At 36.3% G+C, this 17,695-nt stretch overlaps 1 protein-coding gene across 2 annotated transcripts in view; it reads right to left on the reverse strand.

Annotated features, from left to right (window-relative positions):
• Positions 1–12,404: 12,404 nt before the first annotated feature.
• LOC117327615 overlaps positions 12,405–17,695 on the reverse strand; it is a 39,492-nt gene continuing 34,201 nt past the window's right edge. For both annotated transcript variants that reach the window (XM_033884670.1, XM_033884669.1), the window contains one exon: positions 12,405–13,919. In XM_033884670.1, coding sequence (XP_033740561.1) covers positions 13,869–13,919 — 51 coding nt within the window. In that variant the 3' untranslated portion in view covers positions 12,405–13,868. The remainder of the gene's footprint in view (positions 13,920–17,695) is intronic.

Raw genomic sequence — 17,695 nt, forward strand, 5'->3', positions numbered from 1 at the left:
TATCCTTGATGGTGGACTATCCTTGATGGTGGACTATCCTTGACGGTGGACTATCCTTGACAGGGGACTATCCTTGACAGGGGACTATCCTTGACGGTGGACTATCCTTGACGGTGGACTATCCATGACAGTGGACTATCCTTGACGGTGGACTATCCTAGAATTTGGACTATCCTTGACGAGGGATTTTTGCTTTAGGTACAAACAATGTTCGTCTTAAATACTGATTTTGTTAACATTGTTGGCTTGATCTTATTATTTGATTCTGTTCTATTATTTGAATTTCAGTCATATTTTACAGGTGCACATTTGATACAAAGTAGAACTGAGATGCAAACGGACCATCGTTCTCACTGAACATCGATGGACGTTTTACGAACAGAGGCTTAAAACAGGTACAGGGAGAAACAACAGGTGTGTGAAATGAGACAGCGCGTGCTCACATGATTATCTAGGTTTAACTGATTTTAAGTCATACTCTCAAGTATCGAATAACTATAGTGACAACGAATTAATTAAAGACACTGAGACATAAATAGTAATTGAAAACATTAGTTTTCGTACCACACAGTTAGAAAGTGAAGGCGACCATTAAACAGTATCACATCCCGAAACAATAGACAAATAAAGCAATTGAACGAAAATCATGATTTGATTGTTTTTTGTTGTGGAACAGCTGCATGATGTGTTGCCAATCCTATTTTTGGATCCACTGTACCTGAGTCTAAATTTTTATAGAAAGGTGCTAATATCTTGTGTCTATTTGCGTAAATCAATCATAATCGATATTTCGTTTTATCTTAACTATTCTAAAAAAATGTCTACACTACCAGAATATATGCATATTCCAACTGGAGATATTTTTTGTCATATACAAAATATTGTTTTGTGTACCCTAAACCTCACAAACCATCACAATATAGTTGTCTCTCATAGCATGGTAATTTAAACACTTGGGGTTTGTGCTCGAAGGTTAACACATACATGTAGCAATGCGGCTCATTAGTAAAGTTTGTATGTACTGGTCTTTGTTATAAGGGAAATGCTCCGTTTCATATTTTTTCATCTGTGGTAAATTAAAGGTTGTTATTGTCGATTTTATTGCAGTTAGGTGAGTTGTAGTGCTATTTGAGTGATGTTACTGCTTCTTGATGGGAGTGATCTATTATAAAGTGTGTTTATGCGGGTTTCTACGTGTAAACTTCCTTAATGTTTAACGTGGCGAATCGTGCTGTTTAACTATAAACAGGGAGCTGCTTGATACGCTAAATAAAGCTACTACTCATGTGTGGACATGGATGGAACAATGGTGCTGTTCCAGTGTGGGTTTGTTGACTTTTTAGTGTTCTTTCCTCATTTTTGTACCAGTTAACATTTTATTATTCATCCCATTAAATCTTTTAATATTCTAAATTTTGTCAACTAACGAAATTGTTTAAGTCAGCCAAGCATTAAAACTATAAACCTTTGAATGCCGACACACATCATCTAAGTTTACTGTTTCTATGAGACGTGAGAAGGTATGGGTCACCTGTCAGACCAAGTTGGTTTTCCACGGGTACTCCGGTTTCCTCCCACGCGCGTGCTTCAAGCATACTATAATTTGATATAACATGTTTCGCAATTGTTGTAAAACAAATAAAGTTTACACAGATGGGAAACAAGGATCATTTGTGTTAATTAAAACGTACAGTGATAATTGTTTCATTCGTAATTTGATATAACAAAACAGTTTCACACATTTTTTTTGTGATGTCATCGGTAAATCAAACATGGTTTCTTGACAATGGAAAATTTGAACACGTGTATTTTGCACCAATTACAGGATCGGTACATATAAACTCTGAATAAATCAAATGTTTGTTTATGCAATAGTAGGATTAAGGTAGATAGGAAGTCTTTATCTGGTTAGAATAAACACGTGCTCCTGTATTCGAAAGAAATTAGGCCTAGGTGACAAATATCGGGACTGAAGATATGTTTGTATATACGCACAACAAGGGAAGCGTCTGTTGTGTGTAGATTAGTTCCTTGTGATTGATAATTACAAACCAATGGGTAGCATTGTTTTGTCCATAGATTCACATCAATACTTCCTTCAGATATTCTAACTGCATTTTTTGAAAGATTGTGTGACTCAATTAAAATAGCTCAACTTACATTGTCTAGAAAGCTGTATTCCAGCTAGCTGTAAATAAAGTTGTTCGAACATATTTACAAAAATTAAGATTTTTGTCAGTTTTTTAACCAGCATTCCTCTCACTTGTTACCAAATAAGTTCCTAGATACTTGTTTATCTGATGTTTACTTTGTTGTTTGTTTAGATGGCGGTGTTCCATCTTATATTACACATAATGTCTATCGCTCTTTCTGGGGTACCTATCCCACAATCTGGGCGTCATGTGCAAACATCTTGGAACCCTTTTCAATTGTAAGTTGGTCACATTTTGAGATGTGGAAGTCTACCGTTGCTCACCACTTTCTACGTCAATTTGATTAAAAGATATTTATCCACTTAAGACGTAATAATCACGTACATTTGTATCAATCATTATTGGTATATGAATAGATTTTGTGGGGAATTTTGTCGAAGATTATTTCATGTCAATTGTTTTGCGTACGTGGTTTCTACCACAATATGCTATGTTATTCCAATCTTGGATCATTGTGTAAATGTGCTGTGACTGTGGTAAATATATCGATGTACAGCTAGTGGTACATTTATATATGACCTTGACTTGTCACACAAGGATTCTCTGGATGATGTTAAGTTACTAATTAGATGTCCTATATATGGTAACACATTGCCATAAACATCAATCACACGTCTGTCTCGCAGACACGTCTCAGACTCGGGGTCATGAACCCCGACATTGGCAGCTATTAGTTGACTTTTTTGGCGGGAAGAAGATGGCACTGCGCCGCATACTCACGCAGAATGACTGGATCACAGTCTTGGTGTCGTTGAAAGCTTGGTTTAGGCCTATTGTTGACACTTTTCGTCATTTCTTTAAGGAGTAATGGTTACATATACACACGCATATTGTCTGCGTTTGTTTGATTTAGGGAGTAAAGAACTGCCGAAATTATAGGTCGATAGATATCTACCACTGGGTCATATAGTTGGTGCTGACTAGATTGATTTGACAATGATAAAATATCGTATTTATGATATCATCTTTTTTTTAATATTGGTTATACATTTCTTATCACATCGCCTTATTTAATTACATCAGAAAAAAAAAAAAAAAAAAAAAAAAAACATGTGTACCAGTATTCAAGCCAGGTCACAACCCCGCTTCTTTATCATTATAATGTGGTAGAAAAATGGCACAATGTCGCTTCTGCCGGCTTATATTATTATGGTAGAAACAGGTTACATACGTTGTGGTCAGCTCTTGTCATTGTTAACTTTAAAATATATATCAAAACTAACAAAGACCGATAGAAATACCATATTCTATCGTGTGTTTTCTGTGTATACTATATAGTATAACATTGTCAAGTCCTGTGATATCCACTACTATTCAGACCGTCTTTATTTCCCTCGAGAAGTTTACACGAATGTCATTTATATATACCGTTGAACTACTATTCCCTCAGACCAAGGTTAGACTACGTTTTTTTAATGCTATTGATATTGTTTTATTGTTTTACTGTATGTCAACAATCTAAATGGTTCCATACTTCCTAACTTCTAACGTGGACCTTGATGTCACCATATTAATGTTAGAGCTTTTCGTGATTACGTTATAAATAAACACATTCTTTTTGTGGGTATTTCATATGATAAAACATTAAACAAATTGTACTTGTATACATTAAGCTCATTTCTACATCGAATAGACTTGGCTAGACATTTAACCGAGATCATGTCTAAATAGTGTGATAATCAGGTAGAGCTGTAAACATCAAATAGCCTTACCAATAGCAATATATGAATCTTTGTTGGTTTGTCCCCGTTCACCTCCATCTCATCATCCAAACGTTTCTATGACCTGACTTATTCGATATTAACTTATTGGATATGGGTATTAGGGACTTAATTGGGTCCTCTTTCTACCAAAGATCTATGGCGTCATATCAGGTCACGTGACATGTTGTCAATACATCACGTGAGACCACACTCACCAATATTATATTTCCTAATGAATAAACCGAAAAAAGTCAATTTTCCTTGCTACATCTAAATTCCACGGAGATTCAACCAATCCAATAAATAACAGGCCGTATCCCCCTCCCCTCCCCTCGAACAAATAATCAAAAACCTCACAGATTTCAATCCGTCGGCCGGTGTCCCCAAACTTTCCTAAGACCTTAGTCAAACTTACATGTACCACTAAGCGATATTACATGTGCATAGTCTGAATATTCCATTGACATTATTTCTACATTTCCATTTATCGAATGTAACTTCAAATCTCTCCCTTTCACTAACTTTGTCCACGTAATGGGTGAAACTGTACATAAAGCAATTGTTTACATGTCCGATGAATGCCTTGGGATGTCATGGAGGCCATTTCTAATATGGACTGTTACACATCTGGGACCTTCTATGGCATACTTAATCTGACCTTGATCAATCTGCATCGAACACCAGACCGACAAAGAAAGTCTTTTCAGTGTTAGACGTTATGTAAAGACAATACAATTCATGAAAGAGCTAAATATGCAGATACAGACTTATTGCCCATGTCGGATATACTCTGTAGAACTTGAAAAGCAAGGTCACTACGGACTGTTCAACATCAGCCGCTTACTCGATCTTGATTTGCAACATAACCGACAGGAACACATGCAAATTAAGCTGTATGATACGCGTGATGATTTCAATTTCCCCATTGTTATTTTTTCCCCATTTCTAGATAGTCACATCCATGCTTCCCCTATACCTACGAAATGTCCCATTTAATTCGATTTTAGAGAAGGGCGTGTTCCCATTATCATGAATTCAGTAACAAATGACGGAGTTTTTAAATGACCAATCATCTCTTATATGGTTTGAGATTGATACCATCTCTATTGTGGGTTGTATACACGCTATGAACACACATCCTTCTGTGAGTTATACTGTTAAAGGACTATAACTAACATCATATTTACCGGGGGCTATATAAGATAACGAGCACCAACTAATTAAATTAGATATAGTATCTTTCACAAAAGAAGAAACTAAATTTCATGGAAAGGCAATATGTTTGATTAATGAGAAACTTTCGAGGAAATGTATTTACTAAACTATACACTTTAAGATATATATTATTTTTTAGGACTAAACCAAACTTTAATTTCTTTACGACTTAAGAAAATACACAATTTACGCCCAACTGTTTTGACTGTGAAAACCTGCACACTAAATGTCATATAGGGGTAATTGTAGTCGTTTATTTAACCATTTCAATAGATTTCATGTTGAAACAAATTTATCCGCTGTCATAATGTTTCCCTACATTTGACCTCATGACCTCTTTACCATGGCAACGTAATATGGAGTTGAGGATATCACACTTAATCAATGAAGTTAATTATCTATATGCGACGCGGGCCTTAAATCTTCATCACTAGTACAGGGATTTGTTCTAGTCGACGATGCTATATTTTCTGCGGCTTTGTCACAAGGGAAGAATCGCGAGGTGTATTGTGTATTGGTATCGCTGTTCTGACAGGAGTTATAATCTGTCAAGAACAGCATCACATATATACATATAAAAGAATATAAGTATTGAAGTATGCAAATACAAACTATCAACAGTGATATTGTATGTACCCATATGTGTTGCCTACCGATGGTATATTCTACCTTACCCTAGTGATATCATTGAACTATTTTGAAATCGTGCTCATTTTGAGATATTGTTCCGATAATAAAAAAATAATTGTATATCAAACGAAACCAGTACAATTTTTTTCATTGCTTATAACAATTTAAAACAATTTCAAATAGTGAATTGACTAATATGTTTTTCGCTGTGATAGGTGGTAAGGCCGAGACTCGTGTCCTTCCAGTACAGTACTCTGTGATAGGTGATAAGGCCGAGACTCGTGTCCTTCCAGTATAGTACTCTGTGATAGGTGGTAAGGCCGTGACTCATGTCCTTCCAGTATAGTACTCTGTGATAGGTGGTAAGGCCGTGACTCATGTCCTTCCAGTACAGTACTCTGTGGTAGGTGGTAAGGCTGTGACCCATGTCCTTCCAGTACAGTACTCTGTGATAGGTGGTAAGGCCGAGACTCATGTCCTTCCAGTATAGTACTCTGTGATAGGTGGTAAGGCCGAGACTCATGTCCTTCCAGTACGGTACTCTGTGATAGGTGGTAAGGCCGTGACTCGTGTCCTTCCAGTACGGTACTCTGTGATAGGTGGTAAGGCCGTGACTCATGTCCTTCCAGTATAGTACTCTGTGATAGGTGGTAAGGCCGTGACTCATGTCCTTCCAGTACGGTACTCTGTGATAGGTGGTAAGGCCGTGACCCATGTCCTTCCAGTACAGTACTCTGTGATAGGTGGTAAGGCCGTGACTCATGTCCTTCCAGTACAGTACTCTGTGATAGGTGGTAAGGCCGTGACTCATGTCCTTCCAGTACGGTACTCTGTGATAGGTGGTAAGCCGGACCATGTCCTTCCAGTACAGTACTCTGTGATAGGTGGTAAGGCCGTGACTCATGTCCTTCCAGTATAGTACTCTGTGATAGGTGGTAAGGCCGAGACTCATGTCCTTCCAGTACAGTACTCTGTGATAGGTGGTAAGGCCGAGACTCGTGTCCTTCCAGTACAGTACTCTGTGCTAGGTGGTAAGGCCGAGACTCATGTCCTTCCAGTACGGTACTCTGTAATAGGTGGTAAGGCCGTGACTCATGTCCTTCCAGTACGGTACTCTGTGATAGGTGGTAAGGCCGAGACTCATGTCCTTCCAGTACGGTACTCTGTGATAGGTTTGAGTCGCGCTTTAGTTCTTTATTATAGTATACTTATTTCGGTGGTATGGCCGATACGTTGTTCGATTGACTATATTGATAATAATCTGATCATCATTGATCACACATTCAAAAACATCATTTGTAGTTACAATAAAATGAAATAACTTCTCCTTCTACAGCTAATGGGAATTGGGGAATATCCGACTACTGATCACCCACGTCGGTGATGTCGCTGGCTGTGCGGTCGTCACTTTGGAGGAACTCCATCAACGCACACAAACTGATATAATTAGCACAGAAAAACCTATGATTTGCCATTTGAAATGACAGTATGAGATATAATTTGGGAGGATGCAATTTGATTTAATCCTGCAAAGGGTTACCAAGCGCTGATAAAATCATTTTCAATGATAGGATTATTTTGGCTTTAGGCTATTGTCGGCTTGGTGAAAAGTGGGTGCCGCTTGTGTTTCTAATGAGCCAATTCCGGATATGCTATATTAATAATCTTCAGCCAAATGGTCGGCATACATGGTAATTCTCCTCTACTGGGGTCTCCTTTGAAAATATATAGAAATTGGTCAATCATCAGCAAAGATCCATTTCTGTTTATTAAATTGTAAAATGTTTTAACCGCCAATCAAACTGCATTTTCCTGGAAAGGAACCGCAATCATTTGAGTCAAGAAAAAAGATAATATGAAACGGTCACTTGAGTATAGAATAAATGGCTTACAATTTCTAGAAGTTAACGAAAATATATTTTTCAGATTAAATTTTATATTTTAATTAAGAAATAATTAACGATGATTCGTGTATTGTTGCAGGATATACAACGAGGACGAGGATCTTTTGCAATTAAAGTAATAACGAAGGCCGCAGGCCTGAGTTATTAATTAAAATTGCAAAATATCCGAGTCCGAATTGTATATCCTGCAACAATACACGATTCAAAGTTGATTATTTCTATTCTACCATGTACTGTTTAGTTCTGAGATCGCCTCTTTCTAATAGAAAAACGAGTCGTGATAAAATTGTATTGAAAGACTAACCCATTAGCCCACTCGGCTACAGTAACCTTTTATAAAACAGGTGAATATTAGATATATAAAATTGTAACACCCGTGACTCACGAGCGTGTATTATTGGCACGAGCGTTGGTTATTGGAAAATAATACATGATTTTAAACCAATCAAAACTGGCGTTGCATAGCAAACATGGTAGAATATGAAATAATAACTGATAAACACGTTGACTACTGATGGAGAAATAAACAAAACAAGGTTTGAGAAATGCAGGTTGATGAACACCAGTTTATAGTCGACATCATATATAATATGATTTTGAAATATTCCACTTCCTAGTGCGATATGAAGTTAGGTGTGGCCGTTGCGTGTTGAAATAACCAGTTTTTCTGCTGTCACCTCCCTAAATTTCATTTTGATGATTTGACTTTGAATGGCCGCTGTCGTCGATGAAGCAGAAGACGCTAACGATAACGGAACACCTGGTCTCAAACTCCTTGAGGTTTTTCACAAGTGTCTATGCAAATCGATATATGTTTGTTTACATTTTGCACTCGTGTGATCTATTTAGAGTTAGAATCATGATTTCGTTTTCATGTTGATGTAGTCTTGTCAGTCAAAGAAGGAAATAGAAACATTCTGTTGACCGCGTTCCACTACACATCACTGATACAGAACAAATTCTTAAAGGTTTGAATATTACTATGCCCCCGCCTTGAAATGGGGGTCATTTATATATATATAGTGTTACACATGTCCGTCCCGTCCCGTCCCGTCGCCTTGCCTCGCCTCCGGCCCGTCCCGTCGCCTCGCGTCCCGTCCCCGTCCCGTCCCGTCCCGTCGCCTCGCCTCGCCTCGCGTCCCATCCTGTCGCCTCGCCTCGCGTCCCATCCAGTCCGTCCCGTCGCTTGCCTCACCTCGCGTCCTGTAACTAGCTAACCTCTGGAACTGCTTATGCGATCCTCACCAAACTGTGTTTCGGGATGTCTTATAGACATTTTCTAGTTCGTATATGTATTGCCAGATTATATGATGACTACACTTACTACATTTTCATAGAATTGCATAAAACGTCAATGCTATGTGTAAATGGGTTGGGGCGGGGATTGTAGTAGAGTGTCATTACTCCAGACGAAATCAGATTGAAAAGGCGATACCCAATACATTAATGTTGATGTTATCATTTGGTGAGTTTGTCTTAAAAAGGGGCGAATATGACACTTCTCTATAGCTTTACGTAACATACAATGTTTATATCATATATCATGACAAAGGGATAACTGACCGAATATAATCCCAGAACTATCCCGACTTGTTAATGAATTCCTAATTTTTACTCGAAACCCATAAAAAAAGAAAATAGCAATGAACAGAAAATAAAATAACATGGAGACCGGGTGAAATGGATAGAGATAAACAAAACAAGTGTAGGTGTTGGGTAAGATAAAAAAAAACGTACCCCCAGAAATTATGTTACCCCAGGGATAATCCAGGATATCCCAATTAGCAAATTTACGAACAGCATATAGAAATTAGTCGATTTATCGCCAGCTTCATGTAAGTGGATAGCTTTTCGAAAATTAATTGTTTTGATTGTTTCGTATTGTTTCGAAAGAGAAAAAGAAAATAATAATAACGTCTTGGTACGCCCTGTTCTTGTTAAGTATACTTTTGTGTTGTCATCTCTGTCGTCTTCCAATATCAGGTCTCAACATGCGAATCAGAAAGGATTGTCATCTCTCTGTCAATGTTTAATCTTGATGCATGAATAATATAACTATTTAGAGTATTAATTTTTTCTTAGCTTGATCATGTTTTTGAGGAAAAACAAATTCCTTTTACTGAGTACAGATATTTTGCATTTATTCAAGTCAAGGATATATAGTTTTCGCTTACCCTGGACAGGCATATTCGCAGTTTTACCGGGGTAAAATTTGCTTTCCTCACACCTTTGCATATGTAAGAAACATTTGTCGCATGTGGCACACCCATGTGGGACATTTCTTTCTCTTACCCTGGACAGGGATATCCGCAGTTTTACCAAAGTGAGATTAATAGAATCTTTCACCCCCTTGGGGGTGAGACAGGGGAAGCTAGATCTTAAGTGCCTAAACACGAGGCTAGCCGAGTGTTTGGCAGCTTAATTATCTTGCCCCGAGGGTTGAGATTCCCCTGTCTCACTTCCATGGGGGCGAAGTATTATTTTTCTCTTACCCTGTTTACACTCTTATACATCTAATATTCTAATATTGACGTTACATCAGTGCAAGGAAATCTTGACGTGACGTGATTGATTTGTCGACGTGACGTCATTGTACTGATGCCTTGACCTCATGGTATTGTTGACGTGAGGAAATACAATTGTTGAGAACGTGAACAGAGCACGTGTAGCTTGTCTTTTCCCTAGGGTGATATAAGAAGTAAAATTGCGGATTTCACTGTCCAGGGTAAGATATTTTCTTATCTCACCCTAGGGAAAAGACAAGCTACACGTGCTCTTTTCACGGAATGCGGAAGACTAAATATTTTCGTTGTGCAAACAAGCGTAGGCGGAGGAATATGACGTGATGTCAAACATCAGTCGGCATTTCCGGAAAGCCTATCACCTCTGACAAACATTAATTTATATTTGTTGCCATCTTGACACTTTGACAATCAGCTTAGTTTTCATGGTGTATACCATATTTTATAATATGTAATTTGTTTTAATGTCGGTCACCGAGAAAAAATACAAAGTTTCTATATGGTTCGCCATGTTTGATCGATTTCCCCATGCATTTCACGAAAAATTTGTCGGCAAGGTTTGTGTTTGGGAACTTAGCAACCTCCCTTCTCATTCAGTGAAACTTTCATTTGAAATTTTATTTCGTTATTTTGCCTTAATTTTATTAAGAATATGACGATGATAAATCTTAAAATATACAGCTTAAAAATATACCTGGAACTCACCGACATCGTAATAATTTTCGCCGCTATGTGGAGATGGGTTCGGTACGTACATGCTCTGAATTGTATCAGTTAGTACCTAGCTAGTCAGGTATGTGTGTGTCTTGGGATTCTCCTCTTACAGCAGCCAAGCGAAGGCTTTCTAAAATATTAATTTACCAGATGAGCTGTGTTTTGTTTTACAAGGGACCTTTATATATCTTTATATATACATACACATGTATATAATATATGATGAATTCGTTCGCGGGTACTCTCGCATCCTAGACACAAGAAGTAGATAAAAACAGCTACGAGGGCTGGTTGATATGTTGTATAGATACTGAAGAGGATAATGTTGAAAAATATTTTTTTTATAGTCAATTAGAAATCAAAAATGGCTAAAGAGTTTCAACATTATATAATGATAAAGTTGATGAAAAGTAAAGATCAAACAAATGGCGCGAGCCAGTGTTACAATAGGCCTCCTGATCTTGTTTGAGTATGCATGTTCATGTTCATCCATCGACTCTTTTTCCGATATTCGAAGATATGTTTATCTCATGAGTAGAACATTTCTTTTAAAATATCAAAAAGCCTAATTGGTAAACATTCGCACTGCCAGAATATATTTCCTAGTTTGAATTCTATCGCTTTACCTTGCTTGGCTTGTGTAAGATGTGAACTTAACATCGCAAGTGTTGGAGATGTAAATAAGAAATGTGACATCGTTGATACTGCCAAGGGAAGTCGGTGTTGCACGTGTTCAAATTAGTCACAGAATAGATGTGTCCATGATTGTCACAAAATACTGGAATTATGAGAATAGAAATTCTTGCAACCGTCATTTCAGCTTGCACATTCACCGCTAGTTCAATATTGCCAGTTATTATAAAAAAAAAACCAGTTTTCTTTTTACTGCAAATATTTTCTTTTCTGAATGCAGTTGTTGTTGTTGTTAGGGTTACTTTTAATATATAAAATTATTATTATTCCCATCAATATGACATAGTTGCATTTTCGTCCACGAAGAGAGTCTACGATGTGACACTTCTTGGCACTCTGACGTTACCAATACGTTTATTTCTATAATACCATAAACAAATTGTACAGTGCATGTGGAATTCTTACTTTTTCTGTATTAAGGTACCGTGTTTTTTATTATGAAGTTTTGGCGGTTATTAAGATGGCTTTATGTACATTTTATATATATGTATAGTTTTAATGCTTTATTTACTTTTATCTTATCACTATAGCAGCAGATGCAGACAAAAGTGAAAAAAATACTAATTGAACCAGTTACTAATATTTGTGAGTTTAAACTGTATGGATAGTGTTCATAATAATTCCTGTGTGACATCGAACCATTTTCCGTATATCATGACAGACTCGATGGGAATTGGAGGGAAAGGAGTTTTTTCCACACATATCCAGCATATCAGCGTCATTTTCCATGGAAACTGCCGACTTGTTTCTGTCCTCATTTTCAACACTCACCACTTAACCTCCTGAGATATCTACTACAACGCTAGGAAATACATGCATGGTGTTTATTCAATTAAACAAATTCATGATAAAAAGAAACACTTTTCCAAGACACAGCTTTTATTCGAAAAATAGAGAAATATATTAATGTCATTTATGTCAAAGTTCTTCGGCAAGAACAAAGAAAAAACAGGAATAATCAAAATATGTCTTAAAATAGCAAAATATTTTTCAATCTTCAGGAATGCTTATAATGTATCATTCTAAATATAGACTACTATTTAAATTGGTATCGTTAAATATGAAAATATTACCGTGCTAGTTTACAAGCGAATGCAACAGATGACAATCGGTTGCTTAGAATACCCTATATTGTTTAATGCACGTGATATGACTCAGTGCATGAATGCGCGCTCACGTGTCATTTGCAGGGTTATAAGAAACAAGTAAAGCCTGTCACAAATGAGAGCTGGTTATCTACCGACTAATACTTGTTACTTCCATGGAGTATTATTGACATCTTACTTTTTTTCGATATAATATAATTTTGATCACCTCTGACTGGCATTAAGATAAAACATGTTTAGCCATTGTTGCTGAATGTCAAAGAAACATTTATGGGCCGGTGTTACATTTATTTCTGTTTGTAAAACCGCAAAGATCAGTTAGCTTATTAATGCAAGTAAGAGGGTAGAGTTTGAAAGCTGCTTTTAAGGACTGCAACGCTCCATTCATGGGATTGAAAATATATAAAAACACATTTCATAACGTACACAACATCTTATGGGTTAATGCAAATAAACATTATTATTTGTCTATACAGGGGAACACATGATAATAAGATAGGTGTATTTACATCCAACTTGTATCCCCTTATCATAGTAGCTTAAACATGTGATAACAGATCTTTTATACATAATCAGCAAATATGAAAAATGCCAAAACCAGATTAAAACAAATTTAGGAATGCATTATTTTTATTATCATTTTTTAAAAACTATTGTTTAACATACTTCATCGTTTCCTCCTATATTTTAAAATCAAATTTAAGAATTCCAAGAATAAACTTTTAAACCAAATTGATTTTTACCCAATGACATACATGCTTAAAAAGGAAGAGAAAACAATAGACAAAAAAGACATAGCCAGCTTACGGCCGTATTTGTCTGTATTTATGATATGTTTTCTTACATTGGATCGTTTCTTCTGAATAAAAATGACTGATCACTTTAATCTAACTTAACTACAGATGAGAATGCGTCCTCACTGTATGGCGTATTAACGTCTTATTATTCTCCAAGTTGTGATAATTGTTTGGAAAAAACAAATTCTCACTTAATTATCTAATTCTGTTACTGACTGTGAAGTATATACGATAGTTTTGTCCTTTGAAAATACTTAAATAAAATCAAATAAACAATAGGTCCATTGGAAAACTGCATCTTTTTTGAGCTTTTAGTAGAAAAGATCTTCGGAGTCTTGCGCCAAGTACAGGCACTTCCGTCACACATTGTATTATACAAGACCAGCTTCATCACTCAGAGAGCGCAGTTTCTTCCGGTATATCTGCAAAACGTAAGGAAAAAAGAAATCTAGTTTTCTTGCTTATACAAGTAGTGATATGACTAACATTCTGTTGAAATAAACGGTAAGAAATCACATACAACTAGGCACAGTCGGAGTGAAATCAAGCTGAGAGTGGGCAGTTTGGTGTTAAGAATAATGTAGGGCCAACGTAATTATCAATACATACTGATATATATGCACATGTAAGTAAAGTAGACAGTTCATATATAAGATATCGTGACTTCTTTGTCCCGATAGTGTTGATAAATTAGATAAATGATGAAGTAATCGATTCTAATGTTCTCGGAATCATGTTGGGATCACTGTGTCACAAGTTTCAATCTTCCTGGAACAAATTTTGCTAAAAAACTCAGCGGGATGGCATATCCCTTTGATTTACGAGGCACCATCTCTATTTGCCTACTAATGAACCGATGACTACTCCGGAATTATTGATGTTTCCGTTATCCGGACCTGGCTGTTATTTGGTGTGAAGACGGTGCGATGTGCGTGTGGCATTTCATCATGTGCTTCCTACTCAAATGTACAACAGTAATAACCAATCGAGTAGATGATATAGACGCTTTCTCGATATCATCTAGCGTCAATTGATTGATGATACGATAGTTCAGACGATTTTGTACATCGCCGGATAGCGTATCAATTACAGACCAGAGCCACAGATTTAACATCTTAGACCAAATGTCAGAAGGAATTTTAATAAAAAATAACCAATTTGATACAACGTTTATTAATTCAAGATTTCTGGCGCCTAGTAAGGTAATGTGCTTAGATTTCCTGAGAGTGAAAATTACTTCTATCAACGTGCTTTAGCTGTTGCTATGTTTAGTAAAACTCCTACAGGAACCAATAATAGTCCTCTTTCATTCATAGATGGATTTAACGTTTTGATATGATAGTTCCATGTAGCATCCAAATTACTAAGATGTCCGTGCAGATGCACAGAGTGAGAGAGGTCAAGTTAATCATGTGGTTCGAACCTATGTCCGTAAACGTCACAAAGTCGTATGGGTCAAAACACACGCACTCCAGCTATTCCGTCTAATTTGCTGGCAGTATTTCCACAAGAGTGATGAAAGCTTTCGACTTTCATTATTGACAAATAGCTGACCATTCCAAACTATGTGGAAACGTCAACCGTCCATATCCTAATGTGGTACTCAATCGATGCTTATCAACTTTTCTGCGGGGGAAGAACGCTTGAAGACTAGAGTCAATCAATATTGTAAATGAATACTGAAAATGATTTTTAATTTACCATCAAGATGCATTGATTACTTTTTCTTATTTGTATGCTATTTGAACCTATATGTCACTTCAGAACAACATAGATGGGTGTTTTCATTTATAAGACACGTGTCCAAACAATTCTCGTCCGCAATCAATTAGGAGGAACTAAACTAGGCTTGGTGCTTTAGTTTCGTCTCTTGAGTGTTAAGTCAAGCTTCCAAAAGACAAGAATACATGAATGCGTTTATTGCTTTTCTCGTCAACAGCTGGGAATGTCTAGCGCCCAATTGGAACTAATTTATTGCTAACAGTTATCCCCCAAACACTTGTTGATCTATGGTCGGAATAACTTGCTACTTCACGCTGGAGCACGAGGAACAGTGAGTCGTATATATAACCACCTTTAGTACTACTGACAATAACCCAATAATCCACGTAGTGATATATTCCCCTACTGCAAAATACACCGTCTCTAATAAGACTGTTCTCAGGTATGGAACCGTACGTATTAAGCATACTCTTTTTTATTGATTAATAAAAGTCCCCCCTCCGAAAAGGAAACCGAAAATTGCAGAAACTCTGTGTCAAAAGTGACAATATACATTACAGACTATTGAGTGTTTGGAATTAAATTCTCGAACTAGGTTGTTTTGCAGAGAAGGGTTGTTTATCTAGTCTAATCAGTGTCACAAATTATGTGAATACACAGGTAACTTTGACGGTTATATCATTTAATAGACCAAATCAAATATGGAATTCAGGTTTCTTGATTAAAAAAATATTGATAACAAATAGATACACATTGATATGTCTTATAATCGTAAACGCCATTACCATTAATGTATATTTGTAAAACAATACTATCACTTTAAAGGTATAATGTACCACTTGGTCAATACAGATGATGGAATTACCAGCCACTGTTGACAAAGTGTACAGTTAGGACACCTGTTGAAATCTAATTGATGAGGTTATCAGTTTTATCTAACACTTTTATCTCACAAGTTAACGATGGTGAAGCTAATACGAGCTATTTTTAATAGCTAATAATTTTAAATAGTAAACGATGATTATGCACACAATGATGAGTCGGTCAATTTAAAGGTATAGTATACGACTACATATAACCATTTTTAATACTACAAATGTCTTAATGGTTGAGAAGGTTAACCTTAAAGGTCTTATCTAAAAGATAAAATATGGCAAGACAACTAATGGCTAAAATATTTCAAAACGTCTATCTAATATGCTATCAATGGCTAGACTATTGGAAGATAAGAACATAAATATCAATCCGAACACTTTATCGAACAATTCATTTAAAAATTACACAGTTATACCTTTAGTTTCTTACACTAGATACTTACATATGCACTGGAATACAATAGAGCGCGGGCGTACAATTTGAAACAAATCCTCTATTTAGTAAAAATTGAAATGTTTGCGTGATCGATTGCAATAATTTTTGATTTTGAAAATAAAATAACAATTAAAAAACCTGTTTTATTTATCAAAGTTTTAAAATGATAACGAATTGAAATAATGTTCGGTGCATTCAGAGTGCAGTAAGGTCTTCGGTCCGAAACTTAATAGATCTATATGGTATCTAGTTCATCGAAAAGAAGACAAGTGAGAGGCAAATGATGTAATGAATGTCTATCAATGTCTACAGATTGTCTACAGATAGTGCAGATATCTTATATTTGGATTAATACGGAATCGCGCCGGACGATACAAAACAGTCTAATACTAGCAATACGATAATTGGCAAGGCGTATTTGAACAGCACGTTCTCGCGAGAGTTTGTTAAAAATCTACACCTGGGAAATTAGATAAATCGACTCGACTATGTAATACGCAATACCACACAGGGGAAATTTCTTCCAATTGAAACAACACGAGCCATAAACTTTCCAACGGTTTGAAAATGCATAAACTATCGATAGTAAAAATTCTAATAAAGCAATGCCTTAACAATCTAATTGCGTATTATTTTATGCGGATTGCCATCAATTGGAAGAATTCGACTATAAAACACACTTTTAGGAAATCCAATGGCCTAATTAATGAATATATGAATGCTAGGTATAAGCTGATACGTAGTGAAGTAATAGTTGGTCTGTAGTGAAGTAATAGTTGGTCTGTAGTGAAGTAATAGTTGGTCTGTAGTGAAGTAATATTTAGTCTGTAGTGAAGTAATAGTTAGTCTGTAGTGAAGTAATAGTTGGTCTGTAGTGGAGTAATAGTTAGTCTGTAGTGAAGTAATAGTTGGTCTGTAGTGAAGTAATAGTAAGTCTGTAGTGAAGTAATAGTAAGTCTGTAGTGAAGTAATAGTAAGTCTGTAGTGAAGTAATAGTTGGTCTGTAGTGAAGTAATAGTTGGTCTGTAGTGGAGTAATAGTTAGTCTGTAGTGAAGTAATAATTGGTCTGTAGTGAAGTAATAATTGGTCTGTAGTGAAGTAATAGTTGGTCTGTAGTGAAGTAATAGTTAGTCTGTAGTGAAGTAATGGTTAGTCTGTAGTGAA

This window comes from Pecten maximus, chromosome 5 (genome assembly GCF_902652985.1).
Source record: "Pecten maximus chromosome 5, xPecMax1.1, whole genome shotgun sequence".
NCBI classification, from domain to species: domain Eukaryota; kingdom Metazoa; phylum Mollusca; class Bivalvia; order Pectinida; family Pectinidae; genus Pecten; species Pecten maximus.